Here is an 18,557-nt window from a genome sequence, read left to right as displayed (position 1 = left end):
AAAATACAAAAACATTCAAAAAAAAAGTAAAGAAAAATCATGCATCCAAACGGTGAACAACCACTCCAGTGGCACCTTGGGTAAGTACAATGGTGAAAACCTGGCAAACAGGTGCCACTCGTAAAGACAATGGCTCCAGTATCTTTCAAATTCGTTGCAATCACATTCATGCATCCACACATCCATCCATCCATCAACCATGGCTTGTTATTTGATCTGTAATCAAAGAAAGTACTTCATGCGTCTTGCATCCCGCTTTGTCATAGTCATGTCTAAAACTGGGGGCAATGCCTTTAACCTATTGATGGAAGTGGATTCTACATTGTATTATGATTCATTCAAGTTCTTCATTCAAGCAATCATCAAAATACCAAAAACATTCATAAATGTCTCAACACAAAAATACCAAAAACATTCAAAACAATTCAAAATCCAAAAACATCGACAAAACCATTGAAAAATCACACAAAAACATGGCAACACCTTGTACATACCCATCCATACAGATACCAAAATAAACATTGACAAACTACTCACACGATGACCATTTACCAATCGAACCACACAATCGACATCAACAATCAAAACTGTCTTCAACAAGGATGCATCCTTCCTTACCAAAACAAAGACAAAAGTGACGTTTTCTTTGACAAGAAAATTATGTTAAGCTATCAAATACTTGGTTGATTTGTGAGTACAATCATTTGTTTATCTGTATCAGGATCTTTCAGCATTGTTTTGTATCGTTTGCGCATTATTTCTGATGAAGTTCTGGGGCATGTACTAATGGTGTCTACGTGAGAAGTTCACTAAGCTATGTGATCATATGCCAAATGCAATCCTAGATCACTATGGCTTGTTGACTACAGCGTATACCTCGACCATATGAGCATGAACCATTACCAAGGATCCATATTTTTTATTCTTTATGTATATACTGTTTGTTTGCAGGTACAATGCTCTCCCTTTGGTTCCTCCTACCTCATCCAAACTAGATAAAGGTTTTATCTCTTATTACGGTATGCACTTGTCTCAGGATCTGATCAGCCTAAGATCAAGGAGGACGATCCAAGTCATGCATGAAAGGAGATAATCCTTGTCTGTTCCGTAAGCAATACTCTGGTCAACTTGATCCATTATATCAAGTTGCTTGTATTAACTTGCTATATAAAATCCATGAAAGGAATACTCAGGTCATCTTGAATCATTATGTCAAGATGCTTGTATTCTCTTCCAACATTTTAAAGCTCAATGATGAAAATAAAGCACTATGGATCGTCATCTCATCTCATCTGTATATATTGCATTTCGTTGCATTCCACCCATCAATACATTCATAATAGCTACATATCATGCATACATAGTCATAATAATGAATACTCTATTTTCCTCTTCTTCCATAGGAATGAGTCATAGGTTCTCCATTTCTTCTATCTAACATCGAACCCCCCCCCCCCCCCCCCTCACCCTCCCCATCTCGATAATCAGCATCACATACCTTACATCGTTTCTCAATCAACCCAATCAAGCCACGTTCATCACCATCCATCTCTAAATAGGAGGGATTGTGTTTCCTATCCTAAGTCATCCAATAAGTCAAGAAAGATACTCTATCTGCATAGGTACATCAACTCACACACACCTAGACTATCAACAGACACTCTGATCAAGTATCTTCAGGTCTCAACAGGTAATCGATTATGGTAATCCTAGACTACATCAGGCATTTATCATAATGGCCTAGTCTCAACGGGGTTGCCATGATTCCCCACAACCATCCATCACACGCACATACTATCAATTGATCAACCAATCAAACACAATCACATCGGACAATTACATCAATTGTCTACGTCTCAACGAGTATTTTGCTTCATATACCTTGACTTCATCGGGCAATTACATCAATTGTCTAAGTCACATCAGGTCACTTTGATTCACTTACTCAGACTTTATCATGTCCAAGCGACCAACTGACATCAACTGTCACGCTTTGACTTGACCGGGGCAATTAAACCGATTGCACCAGATTGTCCAACCAATTTTGATCAATTGTATAGCATCAATCCAAACCCCACACTACATCTGCTATGTATCTCTTGCATGACCTCAGGGTACTCGTTGGCTTGTTGTTTCTCCGTATTCACTCTATTTTTCTTCCATTCTTTCACTGTTGTTGCTAATTTCTTCTATTCTACCTCCCCTCCACTTCTCATTCTTTTTCGAGAGATCGCCCGATTTTTTTGAAATTTTTCGGCCCATCTCTCGAGGGGGCATACCACCCATTAAATTTACATTTTATGGGGCATTTCTTCACACCTATTTTTCTTTCTTTGAAACGATGCGATAAACCGCACCGTCTCAAAGAGGGGCAAATGTAGTCACACAAATCTGTCCATTTTAATTAAATGAATATTTGCTATTTATTTGATTAAAAATCCACTAGCCATCAGATTAATTAAATTAATATTTAATTAATTCATCTCCAAACATTCTTCTATTAATTAAATAAATTATTCAATTTATTTTAATTAATTCATTAAACCAAATACAAATCAATTAAATAAATAAAATCTATTTATTTAATTAAATTCCCTTTTCCTCTTTTAAATAAATTAAATAAAACATTTATTTAAATCATTATCCCCACCCCACTTGCATTTTCCTACAAATGCAACTTGCACACATTTTGAAATAAATGAATTTTTATTTTAAATAAAATTCTATTTTCCCTCACCCACCAAATCCACTTGCAAAATCTAATCCCCTTCTAGATTCTTCTAACCTCTTCCTAATTAGTCTAATCCATCCCCTAAATATTGTCACATTCCTAAGCAAAGGGAAGTCACTTCTCAAAATCCTCAAAGTCTTGGATAACCATTAAAGGTTTTCAACCTTCAACCACTTAAATCCTCAAAGTCTTTGATAGCCATTAAAGGCTTCCAACTTTCAACCACTTAATCCCCAAAGTCTCCAATAACCATTAATGATTAATTCAAACCCTCCCACATGGTTAAAACATTTGTTTTGACTCAACCTCTACCCAATCCAAGGGTCTCATCAAGCCTTTAATGCTTTGACCATGATTATCTCTTAATCATTTGCACAAAGGTTTATCCTTGCATTAACTCCTAATCCAGTGGGTAATCCTAATTTAGACTTGACCCTTAGCCTTTCAGATAACCATGAGGTCTTCTCAGGCCTTTAATGCCTCCAACCTCTTCTCTCAACCCAATCCTGTGTTGACACTTGTCACTATTTTATTGGTGTCAATTGTGCACATGGATCCCCAACTTTCAAGCTTGACCCTTGATTAAACCTTTCAATCCTGGCCATCCATTGCTCCATTTTTCCTATAAATAGAGCCCATTCCTTCATAATCTAGATCCTGAAAACTTGTATGCATCTAAGCTATAGACATTTTAGAGAGCATTCTTAGCATAATCATCTAATATCTTGTTATTTTGGTTAAAATATATCAGTTTAGCATCAATAGATTAATATTAGCTTTTCATTCCACATTTAGAGCTATACTACAATCTCAATCCTCCATAAGCATCCATAGTGCAAAATGCTGCTGAGAGCTACACTATTTTGGAACTTGGAGAGGAGAGGAACAAGGGAGAAGGAGCTAAGGCCATGCTAAGAGGCAGTTGGAGATGCCTCATAATCTTTGTTTTGTTTATTAGATACATTAGCATGCTTTTAGTGTCTCTCTTGGTATGCCTTCATAGATTAGTTTTTGATTGACTAACACTAACGGTTTCATGTCTTTGGTGTTGTTTATCATTTGCTAACCTTGTGCCATTTAAGAGGGCATCACTAATCGTATCCTTCAAACCATTAATCACACCCTTTATTAATTTGTCCAGCATATGAATCTAGTCGCATATTCTGAATCAACCGGCATGTTAATATGAACTCCACTTGAATCAAATCGCTTGAAGTTTCTTCTAATATTGCATGCCTTAATACTTATTTGTTTTAATTTCCAGCGCTGCCTTCCTCATATCATAATCTTCGATATATAAACCAAACTTATCATATGATGTTCTATCTTGTTCACCTTGTATATCCTTCGATGCATTATCAAATCGAATCCATTATTCGATGCATTATATATTCTTCATCGTTGTCTTCTTAATGTATATATGTATCGCTGTTCATATATTAATCATAGTCGCTGTTCAGAGGAAGTCGACTCAATTTGATCGTCGCTGTATGCACTCCCTTATCTCAGCCGCTCCACGTTCATTCACTTGCCTGGTATCTTCTTTCAGTAAGATTGGAACATCGATATTCCTTTGAACAATTTGGACTCCACGAAAGACATCAACCGAGTTGCTATAGAACAGATTCGGTCATGCTTAATCCCATTCATTCGATCATTTCATAGAAACTATATAGAATGAAGTCGATAGTATGATCATCATGTTCTTAGCAAAATATATTGCGCTTGCTCATCTGCTTGTTAATAAACCGATCATTGCTTTCCTTAACATCTTTAACTCCTTAATTAAGTCAATCCTTCTCACATGTCTACATGTATCGGAATGATGTGAATATTATAACTGCTGCAAAATGCTATTCCCACGATGATAATGTCGCTGTCTTCAAATACAAGTGCTGCTTCTTTTTATTAATAAAATTTCCAATGAAGTAGCAGCTTCTATAAATTTTGCCCATCGCCATCTTTATATTAGTCACTGTTTTATGAAGTCTCCGCTGCAAATAAATATTCTGAAGTCTCTGTTCAAGGACTCCCGTACTTCTTCAAGAAATCGCCAATATTCTCATTAGGTATTTTTCATCACAAAAAATAACGTTCTATGAAGATGAATCACTATCATGGTCTTTGTATTTGACTTTGATTAGTTCGAACCTCCTCAAGGTTAATCATGAGAAAGTTGTACGCGATCAGCTGTGCACGATATTCCCCATGAAGTCGCTGCTTCCTTTAAGATTATGCAAATCTCATATAACACAATCTGATTCTTGTATTCCACGCAGACTTTCAGATTCTTTGATGCTTCAAAGTCGTTTACATAGTGATCCACGTCACCCATTCAATCAACCATTGTAATCTGATCGCTGTCTTGAGCTTGAAATAAGAGGAATCGCTGTGCAACACATCTCTGTCTTATACCCAAGTCGACTCTTATTTGTCCAAAGTCGTTCTCTTAATTTTGTATAAACTTTCTGCCACTTAATACGCTGCATATTAACTTTATCTCAGTTCCTTATATTTTATCAATCTTTTCTGTCTACGAACTGAAGCCGCTCTTCACAATAGTTGTACCTAGATATTAATATAAACTCCGGGGTTTTATTCTCAGGAACTCTTTAAGCACTCTTGCCGATAGTCTTTCGTTATTTCCAATCAAGATATAATCGGTTCTAATTAACCTGATAATATGAGTCCAAGGTTTCAAATATCAAGTACAATATATCACATCAAATATTTATCCTCAATATTGTTGATTATTGATCATATTATTCACGTCCTTAGCAAACAATGATAGTCTTTGTGCCATTCGCTACTTATGGTTTCTCATATAGTCTTTTCCACTTGCTTTATCTGTTTACTTTTACTGTCTTGTATGCATCTTAGGTTAATATGAAGTCTTTGTCTTTCTTTACCATTCTTTAATAAATTCGCTGTCTTATAATGTAAGTCACAGGTATAGCTTGTTTTCTCCCCTTTGACATTGATGATAGTCCAGTAGATAACATTGTCTTCTTACTTTTTACATCAATAGCACAACTTCACTTTTTCCACTGATTGTCTTTGACATCAATGACAACATTTCCAACAGTTTGGTGTCATTCAAATCCTTATGTATACTTGTTTTGTTCAGTCATTTCTTTTAGCTAAGCAATGCAAGCATGTAGTTGTATGATTTGTTTGAAGTCAAAAAGCATAAAGTTCTTTGCCTAGTGTTGACAAAGCATCTTAGCAAAAACCAATACAATATTAGACCACTTCAAGGGGGACCTCCAAAAATCCAAATATGGGACTATAAATTTAATCTTCCAAGTTTTGATGATTTGGAAGAGTTCTGCTCTTCCTTATCATAATTAGAAAAGGACACACCCCTTCATCCTAATTAGGGCAGCCTAATGAATTAACTAGAGCTAATAAATGAAAATACTAAGGTTAAGCATGCCAGAAGTGCTTAACCTTATGACACATAGGAAAATGGAATATTAGGGGCATAAGAGATACCATTCTTGATCATGTTTTGTATTTACAATTGTTTCTTTGTAGGTATCATCATTATTGTCATTCATTGTTTCTTATGCTAAAATATTTGTGTTGATATGGGTCAAGTTGGCATCAAAAATTATTTCACCATCCACCATTTATGCAACAAACTGACCCTTGATGCAGCTATACAACCAGGAACCTTCCTTTTCCAAGTTGTCGTTGCCCTTAACCATCTTTGTTACTTTCTATTTTAAGTTTTAACTATTTTTTGTGACATTCTAACTTATTAAATCACTGACCTCTTACAGCCTCACAATTTTATTCAAATCTACAGTTGTAAGCCTTGAAAACAAGACTTAGAAATGCCTACTGCCTTTTCCCTTCTCTAAATGTATGAAGCCTTAACATGTGATAAACAATATATGTATGGTTGGAGGGCTTTAATATTATGACAGTCCACCTCACACATGGGTTACTGAAGGTAAAAAGGTTGACTATAAAGATCCAATCAAATGTAACATTATTGGCACGGCCAATTCAAGATTAAAGTAAGGTGCAGAGTATATTGTGCATCATTTACATGACAATTGTACATGAATTACTTTTTTCATGGTAATATTAATATACAATGATGACAAGTCACATAATGACAAAACTTCGCTTTATAGAGAAATCTCAGATTATGCTTGATGATAAAGTTGTGGACACTTTTTTACACTTTTAAGGAACCACAATTCATAAACCATGTGCAAATCCATACAATTACAATTAACCAATGCACACATTTGGTGTACTTGTGTTGTTGTGTGACTTGTGTCTATAAATTGCATGACTTAGCTAATTACCTCTCGCATGAATCATATAGAAGAGTCCTGAAGCATTTGATTTATCATTCATGATTAGTGAATCAACAAAAAGCAAATAATAAATGTATTTTGTAACATGTTGATTTTCCTGAAATGAAATCAAAATTTTCCCCTCACCACTATTCAAGAAAGATTTAATTTGATTTGATTGAGAAGATCTTCTATAGATAGGAATTCTGATTAACTTGTATCCAGCACCTTTAGTTGGAAAAACAAATAGCTTGAAGAAGTACATCAGCAGTATTGCCTATTGGAAAATAAAGTGGAATATCCTAGTAATCCTACATTGAAATCCCTTTGAATTCTACGGCTTCTTGATTTAGTCTTATCACTGGGTTGGCATTTGTTTGTGATAAAATCATTAAACAGAATTTTAGTTGGTTGGTTTGTGTTATTTTTAGGCAAAGTTTCATTCTGCATTTCTATTGGAAGCTTAGCATACCAAAGAAATGCTTATCTTTGCTTCTTTGTAGTTTCATGTATTAATTGTTTCTGTATGGAATATGTAGAAGATACATGTTAGATGACCCAAAGAAGTTTGCCCCACCCAATTCAAGAAAACTTGCTCCTGTAAATCCTGTGATCATCAACAAAATAATACTTAGCTTCAATCAGTTTGTGATGATTCTGAGCCTGAGTCTGAGTGATTTTAAATGTTTAATACCAATTTTGATGTGATCATATTTCCCGTGACAATGTTCTGTGAATATAAATATTGGATACAATGCATTTCTTTCTTTATGTGAAACCATTTGAAAGACAAAAAAATCCCCTTCTCCATAATATTATTAAATCTTTCTCAAGAATAACCTTTTTGATTAAGATTTGTGCACTGTGGACCTATAATGCCATCAGATTAGTGGGTTACAAAACTAGAAAAATTAGCAAATTTTTGTTAACGAAAACTGGGTTATCCTTTCATCCAAGTCTCCTTTCTCCCTTCTCTAATTATTTATTTTCTGCCTTGACACAGATATCATTGTTTGTAGTCCATATCTGGTATGGGTTGATAATGCTTCAATTCATATTTCCTATGGTGCCCTGATCATGACTGGCTTCTTGGTTGTACTTGTAATCTACCTAGTCCTGTGAACAAGCTGAAAAAAAATTGCTATCGTCTGGTTTTGGTTGTAGATGATGTAAGATTGCTTTTTGCATATCTTCATTGAGAAATCCATAATACTGCTGTAAATATAGATTGCTGCACATTTCAAACTAAAATTCCTAGTAAAATCTGAAATCGGCGTTCTTTATTGATAGAATTTTTTTATGATTTGGATATATCAGCTGCACAATAACGAAACTTCACCTTTGACATCTGCAGGTTGAAATTAAAAAAGATGACAAGCAAAATGAGATCCGTATTTTTTCTGATGCAGGAAGACTTTTGAGGCCTCTTTTAATTGTGAAAAATCAAAGCCTATGCATATCTAAACAGCAAGTTGAAAAATTTAAGAAAAGTTGCAACCCTTTCAAGTATCTCATGAAAAAGGCCATTGTGGAAATATTAGGAGTTGAAGAGGAAGAAGATGCTCAAATTGCTTGTGGGATTGACATTTTACTGATGGCTGAAAAGAACCCAGACTATCAGCAGTTTACTCATTGTGAGTTGGATCCATCTTTTTTATTAAGTCTGAATGCTAGCATCATCCCCTTTGCCAACCGCAATCTTGCAACTAGAACACTTCTCCAATCAGAAAAACACTCAAGGCAAGCAATAGGATATTATGCAACAAATTCCCGTACAAGGTGTGACACAACATCTCATCAATTATTTTATCCTCAAAGACCTTTGTTTAAGACTATGTCTTCTGAGTGCATCAGGAAGGTGGAGCTCTATAATGGTCAAAATGCTGTTGTTGCAGTCAATGTTCATTATGGATACAACCAGGAAGACTCATTGGTTATAAATCATGCTTCAATAGATCGTGGGCTATTCCGAACCATTCATTTTCACACATTCACATCAGAGACAGACCATGATCACAGTGACTCTAAGAGTTCATCTAGGCCAGAAGTAGATTTTGGAAAGCCAAACACAGAAAAGCTCAGAGTAGATAAGCTTGATGAGGATGGACTACCATATATTGCCTCAAACCTTTATAGTGGTGACATTTTGATTGGAAAGGTGGATCCACAGTCATCTGATTCAAATTTCAGCCTCAAGTTGAAACATACAGAAAAAGGGAGGGTTGATCAAGTTGTAATGGCAATCAATGATGATGGAAGAAAATTTGCGAGGGTAAGATTAAGAGAAGTAAGATGTCCATCACTTGGAGATAAGTTTTCCAGCATGCATGGTCAAAAAGGAGTTGTGGGGTTTATAGAAGAGCAAGAAAATATGCCTTTCACAAAAGAAGGCATTGTTCCAGATCTTATCATCAATCCACATGCTTTTCCATCTAGACAAACTCCAGGGCAACTTTTTGAATCTGCCCTTTCAAAAGTGATTTCTTCAAGTGGTGTTGTTCGTGATGCTACACCTTTTAAATCTATGACAATTGAGTATATCACTGAACAGCTTCACAGGTTAGTTTTCAAATTAGTTATCATTTGGAAATTTAAAAAAGTTGTTGGTTGAACTTGATAACATAATCCTGTATTGAATAATCAAGAAACTGATATTTAGAGGATTTACTTCTAGAAATGACATATTTGCCTTTATATTTGTGTTAAAGGTGTGGTTACGAACAGTGGGGTAAAGAACAGATGTATAATGGACGGACAGGAAGTAAAATGCGATCAAAGATTTTCATTGGTCCCACATACTACCAGAGGCTTGTACATATGGCAGAAGACAAATTAAAATATCGGAATCAAGGCCCCGTGCACCCTTTAACTCGACAGCCTGTTGCAGACCGAAAACGACATGGAGGTGTTAAATTTGGAGAGATGGAGCGTGATTGCATGCTAGCACATGGGGCAACTGCCAATATTTTGGAAAGACTATTTTATCTAAGTGATTTCTCTAGAATGCAAATCTGTAGCCAGTGTCACATGGTTGCAACAGTGGTTCTTAGAGAGGGCATAAGAGGACCATACTGTCCTTTCTGTAAAACTGCAAAACATGTCGTAAAAGTAGATGTTCCTTATGCCTGCAAATTGCTTTATCAGGAATTGTTCTGTATGGGTATATGTCTAAAGTTTTCAACTGTATTGTGTTGACTTGGAATTATAATCAGTTTTATACAATGTAGACATCAAATATATCAGTACCAGTCTAAGTAACAGTTTAAAAGAACATTTTCTAAACTTTGATAAGTGCCTAAAACTATCAAGTGGAATTAAAAAAAAAACAATTTGGTTTACCTTCAACCTAGCATTGCTTATACTGAAGCAGAAAAATATATATACTTAGCATTGGACACTATAATGAAATTTTGATTTTTATGACTTAATATTATTTGTGATATGAGAATGTGAAATGCATGCAAGTATTGATTATAGGTTCTAATCGCTAATATTTTTTGTGATATTAATTTATGAAATGGTAGCTCAATTAAAAAAGGATAAAATTAGATGATAAGCTTATTCCCTGATTCTTTTGAAATTTTTGTGGGGTACTGGTTCAGATTCTCAGGTATGTGTTTGGAATGTAATGTGAGTTTCTGGTCATTACTATAATTGCTTGTATGGTATTTGTGGGTTTCTTTTGTGAGGTATGTTTGGAAAGCTGTTCTCGTTTTGAAAGAATTGGCAGCAATTTATATCCTTAACTCTCATAGAGATGAATATCCATTTTTTTTGTTTGCAACTCGTTGTGTTCTAAGCCATCAAACTATTTGAATTTTACTGAGATTGATTGTACACATTATGCATGTATTTTGGTGTTCTTCAGTTTCTGTTTACCATTGTTTTTGTAGTTTCCTTTGTGCATGCATTTGGCGACATAGATGTTAGTATGGGGAGACATCAATACCAGTGAAACTGACCTCTTGTACTCACCATCAGAAAACTACAAATTGGTTAAGTATAGACTAGCAATTGCACCTCAAGGTGCAATGAACACCCTGATAGGTACTCATAAATTAAGGTGACCCCCAAATTATCAATTTATATATATCTTAAGTCAACAAAATTCTAAATTGAGGTCCATTCACACATCCTGGACTGCCCTCCATGCCTCTTTCTTTACAATTTTAAAATTAGCTGGCCATACAATTTTCAAGTCTGTAAAAATTGCAAAGTAGGAAGATACCATCAAATACCAATACATAGACCAAGTAAAGAAACTCAAATTTGTATAGTAGTATTGAATTGTTATAGATGAATATTCAGTTGAGAGGAATGAATAGGAGTGCAGTTACAGTTATCAAATTGCATACGTCAAAAGATCAATGTAAATGACCAGGGGGTAAACATATTTTTATCATTCATTTAGTGGATTTGACGTGAACTTGACAATTGAATACATTAAAAAAAAAATCCTTCCATTTTCAAATTGAAACATAACATAATCAACAATTAATACAATCCTCCTCCTTCACATTTTACATATTCTAATTTATTTTTCTTATTCTTTTCCACCCCTATTCAAATTTATCACCATATTTAATAACTCAGACCAAGATCCTCCCTTTTCTTTATTATAGATTACTTTTCACATTTCCCTGCATTCACATTTTTCATTAGCTAACTCCTTCATGAATTAGGGGCCCTTACCTCCCTCACCTTTCCACCCCGACCATTTCTTCCTCTTTCCTTTCATATTCTGCATCATTACCTTCACATCCCTTTCTTCATCCCTTATCCTCCGCATCTGTCCTTTTTTCACTCCAACTTTTCTATTGAATTCTTTGTGGGTTCTTTTATGGGTTGTCTTGTTTGTACATGGTTTTAATACCCATGGTATTATTAAAATACTTAGGTGGTTACCTATTTTGCTTATACTCACACGCATTAGGGTAAAACAAAACTTTGAAGTACATTATTGTATTGTAAATAGATTAGTTGATGTATTAAGAAAGAAGATCATTATGCCAGAGAATTTTTATTTTTATTTTTTTTCTTTTTTTTTTTTTTTTTTTTTTTTTTTTTTTTTTTCCCAAAAAGATTTTCACATGTTGCATCTAGTGTATTGTTTTTATGACATTTTTCTATTTTTTAAGCTTTGGACATTATGTTATTCTTGGTCCTTTTTTATTAGTTTATCGAAAAAATAAATAAATAATAGTTACACAATGATACACTTAAATTGTTTAATGAATATGGTATATTTTACTTTCTATTTCATGATTTAATACGCGATGCATTCATTACTTTCAAACTGTTAGATGTTCACTCCCTCCCACACAAATAATTTTATACTCTGTCTCCCTTTTTTATACAACATAATCAATTATGGACATAGCTAAGGGTCCTAATGAAAACACATGAACATTTCTAAACAAAAACAATAGCCTTCTATTATACAATTTACGACTCTAAACTTCCAGCCTTCTTCTTACATTTCTTTTTTCCTTTTAAATTTGATTTGTGCAAGGATCCTCCTCCCACTTCTTAATATCCTTCCTCTCAACTATAATTAGTCTTATAAGGTCTCCCCCTTCTCATCCTCGTTTCTTAAGTTGTCTTTCTTCTTACCTATTATTTTAGGCTAGGTTCTTCCTAATATAGATTTTCCTATTGTAAGCCAGCTATTTGGCACCAAAGTAATAAGAAGAACCTCCATCTATTCCTACTTCTCTTCCACCTACTTATATTAATCTCCATCCACTTAGTATTAATTTTAAAAATACAGAAAATGTGATCTTTTAAAATTATTACAATCCACAAAAGGTGAAATTTCTCTTTGGAATCTTATCTAAACTTCTACTTATTGAAATATGCTTCACCAAGCCTAGAAAAAAAATATTGTCCAACCTAATGCTTGAACCATTGAAGTGGAATATATGCTCAAGTTTGTTCAACAAGATTCTCAAGACATTATATTTCATTCTTTTGAAATTACAACTTTGCTCATATAAGAGAATGTACTTTTTATTGTAATTTTCTATAAAATAACAAATCAAGTAGGTTCTTATGGAGAACAATTGTAGCCTCAGTATAGGTAACATAAATTTTCTACATAAAATTTAAATAGATATCTCAAGTACAAAAATATAATGTTACAATTAAAGGGTTTGACAATATTGGTTAGAATCCTTCTATTACTATCTCCCCCTTTCTATTGCCCTTCTTACACTATCGACATTGTTATGTGCCCTATGTTGAAAGGTAAGTTATAGTATTCTCCTACATAAAAATGGATCCATGCAACTGTTACCTAAATTTTGCTTCTAGCTCAATCAGGTAGAGTTGGGACAACATTTACACTAAAAGATTAAAAGTACATATTTGATTATGCTAAGTGCTCATACAAGTAACAGATGCTATCAAATGAGTAACTGATTCAATGCAAGTGTTTTCAAGAAAGAACAGTTTACAACTTTGCGTAGAAGGTTGCTTTCTTTATTCATGAACATCAAAAGTATAGTGTCCCACACAAGTCGTGGGAGTAACTGATTCAATGCATCATAAAAGAAAACTATACATTTGAAAATGAAGAACATAAGAAAAGAATAGGGATCCGTCATTGCCTGAATGACGAACCCCAAGGTTGAATTGTTGAATCTTCGTCTCCTTCCACTTGGATTGCTTCAGAAGTTGCTCTATTGCCTTGAAATCGTTTGCAAGAGATGAAAAAAGTGGTGTTAGAGATCAAGATGCCTAATTAGTTCATATGTAACATCAACAAACATATAATTTACTCTCATAAGGCATTATTAGATCAGATTATGCAGTCATTTCATGCATCAAAGAAAAGTAGAGAACCATCAACAATATCCATGAAAATCAGAATTTCGTTGCTTTATCTAACATATTTGTTCACTTTGTAGGTACAGGTATGATATTCTTTACTGAAATGCTTTACAAATTCACACTAGTATATCAAATACCACAACATGTGGAGTAAAATGAGGCTCCCACAAGGGTTGAGCCCAGCATGCTTGTATGTCATTGTTGCTTCATCATGCAGGAACTCATCATTCACAACAGTGAGCCAACAAGATCATTGTTATGGATAACAAGTTTGTGCCCAATGGAACCATACTGACATAAGGAAAGCCAAACAAAGATACTCATAAATGGCAGTGATATGTTTCTCTACAAATCATGAATGCAACCACAAATGAAAGCCAGTGATATAAAAGTATGTATTCATACATCAAAAGAGATCATAGTCATCAAAGCCTACAAAATACAGTCTTCGGGAGGATAAGGCTACAGATTAACATTGGATCAATAATAAAAAAAGAGATATAAATCAAATGATCAGAAGTTATTGTTGCATCATAAAGTCACGGGGATAGTTCTAAGTTATAGGAAAGTCACAAGTATCCCATAGCAACATTCAAAAGACAGTGAGTTGGGTTAAGTCACAATGAAGGGAGCAACCAAGAACACCAAAAAACAATGATTTTAATTCACTAGTAGGGAGATAGTGAAGGATCCCCAACCCAATTCTAACTAAATCTGATCCAAACCAATTGTTTGTTTTGCTGATAAAATCTTTGGCCAGCATATGTGAAGTGGGAGTTTGACTGATTTCTTTGTTTTGTTTGGGTTTTTAAGAGTTTTTGAACAATTTTTTGAATGCTAAGTGAAATAAATAGTTGATACAATATAGAATAATGCATAGAACGTTAAGAAGGCAATTAAGATAACTTTCTTTCACTTAAAGGCCCGATGTACATACCTATAACTGAGCATAAAAGTCTGATACAAATTTCTAGTAGATAGAATATAAGAAATCAACTCTAATATTAGCTACAACTCCAAATACACCCGGTTGATACCCTTATTTCCAAAATGGGGCAGCTGGCTGAGAATAAGCTGGAAATGAGTGGTGATGACCTCTAGAAGGTCTGCCCTGCAATTAATTGATAGAAACCTGCCCTCAAACTAATAAATTTGCACTAAAATCTCCAATGAAGGCTACCAAATGCACACTGAAGCTAAATACCGATGTAACCTATCACCGGGAGAGAAGGGTTTTCATCCAAATCTCCAAATTCTTCTAGAAGTTTGCATTCTTGGAAGCTCCAAGCTGTTGAAATCCTCAAGTTTGTCGTTGATCTAAAAGTTGGAAGCATAAGAATGAATCCAAATGATAGATAAAATGCCTTTTTATCTATTTTGGGGTTACTATTTGGCCTAAAAACCATAAAATATCATTGAGGGTCTAATTCCTCATTGTAAACTTGGCCCCCTTTTAAAAATAACTTTGGTTACTAGGATGGGGGGAACTTTTCTCTATTTCTCTTATGTTTCTCTGTTACTATTCACTTTTTACTATTCCCTTAAGGCCAACTTTAATCTTTTTATTTTAATCATGGGTTCAACCCCAAAACTCCAATCTAAAAGGTCATAAAGCTCCCTACTGAGCTCCAAGAACCCCCGGTTGGGTCCCCAAACCACACTGCTGACCTAGGGGACCCTAATAGTAGGCTAGCCTCCACTAAAGTTTGAGATGCCTAAGGAAGGGATATTACAGATAGTCATAAGATAATTAAGTATGCTTTACAGAGGAAAACTTGTAAAGGTCAGCCATCAATACACAAAGAGGTTACAAGCAAAATAAGTGAAAAGTATTTGATTTCTTTGAAGCACAGATCGAATTTATGGTATCTCCAAGTAATCAATAAGATCATTTATGCAAGAGTGGAGTGTCAATCAATCTATGGTACACTATTTTCATGAAGAAATGACAATAAAGGCAGGGATATACACAGAAAAGTATTCATATGTAGCATAAGGCAGAGATGTAAATGACTACCATTAAATTTGTTATCAAACCATGAACAAAATACATTCATACAAATGCTTTTCAACGCCTTCAAATACAGTCAAAAGGTAAACACGGTCATATAGATTGTCATGAGTAGCAACTCTCTCAAAGGGTTGAAGAAAAGACCTTTCACCATTTATATTTGCATAAGGGTCTTGTTTTCAAAGGCAAATCACAGAGCATATAGAACGCATAGCCCATGAAAGATAGTCTTTTGAATCTACATAGCAACATTCATAGCATCAAGCAGGGTTGTAATGGCAGTGCTATTGGAGAGTCGACCATGTCAAAAGTGATCATGAATGTCCGTGATAGAGAAATTCAAAAGAATAGCTCCAAAATAGTGAAGCTTCGCCATGTCTTAGTTAGATCGAAGAAGAATCTAAGCAGATTATAACATTGAAATGAAGCCACTATGTACAATTCTAAAAGCTCACAGAGAAACAAATATGAGATGCAAGAATCACAACTATTTACAAGTTGTAAGGCCATGTGTTCTTCTTTTAAATCAGAAAATGTAGCTTCAAAATGCAGTAAGCAAAAATACGCAAGCAGTTATAATAATGACCCTATTTTTTAGTCAAAATAGAGCTCGACTTGAGTAAAGATGCATAGAGAATGATGTTGTTGAAAGCAATGTTTTGGTTCACAAGCGATAAGACTTACTAGACTCGGCCTGCCTGTGCTCGAAATTGCAAATCATTTCCAAAAAAACTCGTTTGAACCCTCAAGGAGTGAAGATCATGGTGGCACCTCAAACAAAAAAGAGCAGAAATATTACCCATATTTTTGCCAATCATGAAGCAATCCAAAGCCGAGTTGTGGTGTATAAATAAAAGCTCATCTATGGCGGCATAAGGAGTGGCAAATTTCTACAAACAAATGCCCAAAAAAAACCCAGTTGACTGCAACATGGCAGCACTCAGAAAGAGCAATAGAGAGAAACAAGGGATGAAATGAATGAATTAGGGTTTATTTTCACCCTAATATGTTCGAAAAGACTTAGGCATTTTTTTCCTTTCTTTTCACATTTTTGTCCCTCAACTAATACACCCTTGAGAACATTAGGGTGATCGAATAGTTCTTTGCATCTCATTTTGAATGTAGGTAATATTTATTAAGTGGTTTTTAAATTATCACTTAATAAACTTTATCATGTAATTAATATTTATTAAGTGATAAATTATAAATCACTTAATAAATATTACTTATGGAGCATAATAATATGGACTTAAATATAAACGAAATAAAGAAAGATATTTATTAAAGTTATAATTAATAAATCACTTTATTAGATATTTTTCTTATTCACATTTATTGAGAAGTCGGAGATATTATTGCATTTATGAGGGAATACTTGCCTTGTTTGAATCCATTTAGGGGCCATTTAATGCATTTTTAAGAGCCTTTATGATAAAGGATGAGGAGGCTTGACTTTTTTCTCAAGCACGTCCCTTTTTAGAGTTGTTTAGGGTCCTAAAAAATAGGTTTTTTGGGTATGCACGACCAAGAGGAGGTGGAGTCCTATTTTCATATACTGCTTTGGGAAAGCATATATTTCTCCAAGTTTTCATTATTGGAGTTAGTTCTTACTGGTTCATTTCTTGCAGTCGGTAGTTTTTCAGAGTTCTTTTTGCAGAAAGTGAAGGGTTTGTAACTCAGTTTTTTAGAGTTTGACAACATTGTAACACTTTTTGTGACAGTAATAGAGCATTTGCCTACTCAAATTTCTGGATATTGTGTGTTTTGGTGAATGACATAGTTTCATGTGATGATTCTTTGTCCTTGTAATTGTGTCTCTATTAGCACCTTTATGAAGGAATATATACTTATTTGCAGGTTATAAGTTGTGTCTATGATATAATCAGTCTTAAGTTGTGAGAAAGGGTATTTTTCCTCTTAAGGTTGTGATTGTTTAGCCTCCTTATAAATTGTTGATGCAGAGGTTATTAGTCGTTGAGTTGTGCAAGAATATCCTTTGATTACTGGTTTTTCTGTGTGTCAGTAAGTTGTCCAAATTCCAGATTATCAGTTTGGTGTATCACCCTAAGAAGTATAATTTCATTTCATATTTTCTTCCTTCCCTTTTCCTCTACAAAGGTTATTTTAGGTAAAAAAATCCATAAGAACCAGCTTACTCTGGAGCCTCACTCCAAGTTTCAGGCAACCCACAGGCCTAGGAGTGTTCCCATGTTTCTCCTTAAAGCTAATGTCTACAAATTAGCAAGGGTGCATTTTTGAGAGATAACAACAACAAGGGTCATTCTGTCTACTCTTTATTGGTTATTCAAGTTCACCCATAACAACAAATCTTATGTCATCTTGGCCAATAAGGAACCCTTTAATTATGATCAAGCTACAAAATCACACATTCTCATTATCCCATAAATAGAATTCTCATCTTCCATCCATCTTGTGGAGGAATCCTCCACCCTTTATCCTCCTAATGACATAGATTTCTCTTATTATCCAATAAAGGATCTTAGCTCTTCTACTTCATCTTCTTGAAATACTACACTTCCTTCTTCCTCTTCTACGCCTTCGTCGCCTCTTATCTCTCTCCCTAGGGATGATAGGGTTCTTTATAATTTACCTCCTATTATGTAGGTGATTGTAATATAAAATATCGATGGATTTAACATTCCTTCTTTAT

The 18,557-nt window shown here is 34.4% G+C and overlaps 1 protein-coding gene and 2 long non-coding RNA genes across 5 annotated transcripts in view; 1 reads left to right on the top strand and 2 right to left on the bottom strand.

Annotated features, from left to right (window-relative positions):
• The window catches only part of LOC131032472 (DNA-directed RNA polymerases IV and V subunit 2), a 209,916-nt gene extending 199,444 nt beyond the window's left edge, over positions 1–10,472 (top strand). For both annotated transcript variants that reach the window (XM_057963450.2, XM_057963451.2), the window contains exons 7-8: positions 8,399–9,603; positions 9,753–10,472. In XM_057963450.2, the coding sequence (XP_057819433.1) occupies positions 8,399–9,603; positions 9,753–10,239 (1,692 nt within the window). In that variant the 3' untranslated portion in view covers positions 10,240–10,472. The remainder of the gene's footprint in view (positions 1–8,398; positions 9,604–9,752) is intronic.
• LOC131032474 (uncharacterized) overlaps positions 1–11,950 on the bottom strand; it is a 50,234-nt gene extending 38,284 nt beyond the window's left edge. Inside the window, exon 1 of one of the 2 annotated variants that reach the window (XR_009103458.1) lies at positions 11,737–11,950. This is a non-coding gene — a long non-coding RNA (uncharacterized LOC131032474). The remainder of the gene's footprint in view (positions 1–11,736) is intronic. The other variant, XR_009103459.1, reaches the window with a different exon arrangement.
• A 1,444-nt stretch (positions 11,951–13,394) lies between these two features.
• On the bottom strand, positions 13,395–16,937 carry LOC131032458 (uncharacterized). Its single transcript, XR_009103454.1, has 2 exons — positions 16,571–16,937; positions 13,395–13,731 (listed from the first exon to the last, which is right to left on the bottom strand). It is a non-coding gene; the product is annotated as an uncharacterized LOC131032458 (long non-coding RNA).
• Positions 16,938–18,557: the final 1,620 nt, after the last annotated feature.

The sequence above is a fragment of the Cryptomeria japonica genome, chromosome 3, assembly GCF_030272615.1.
Source record: "Cryptomeria japonica chromosome 3, Sugi_1.0, whole genome shotgun sequence".
In the NCBI taxonomy this organism is placed as follows: Eukaryota; Viridiplantae; Streptophyta; class Pinopsida; order Cupressales; family Cupressaceae; genus Cryptomeria; species Cryptomeria japonica.
Note: the sequence above shows the minus strand (reverse complement) of the source record. Positions and strands in the feature narration are given on the sequence as shown.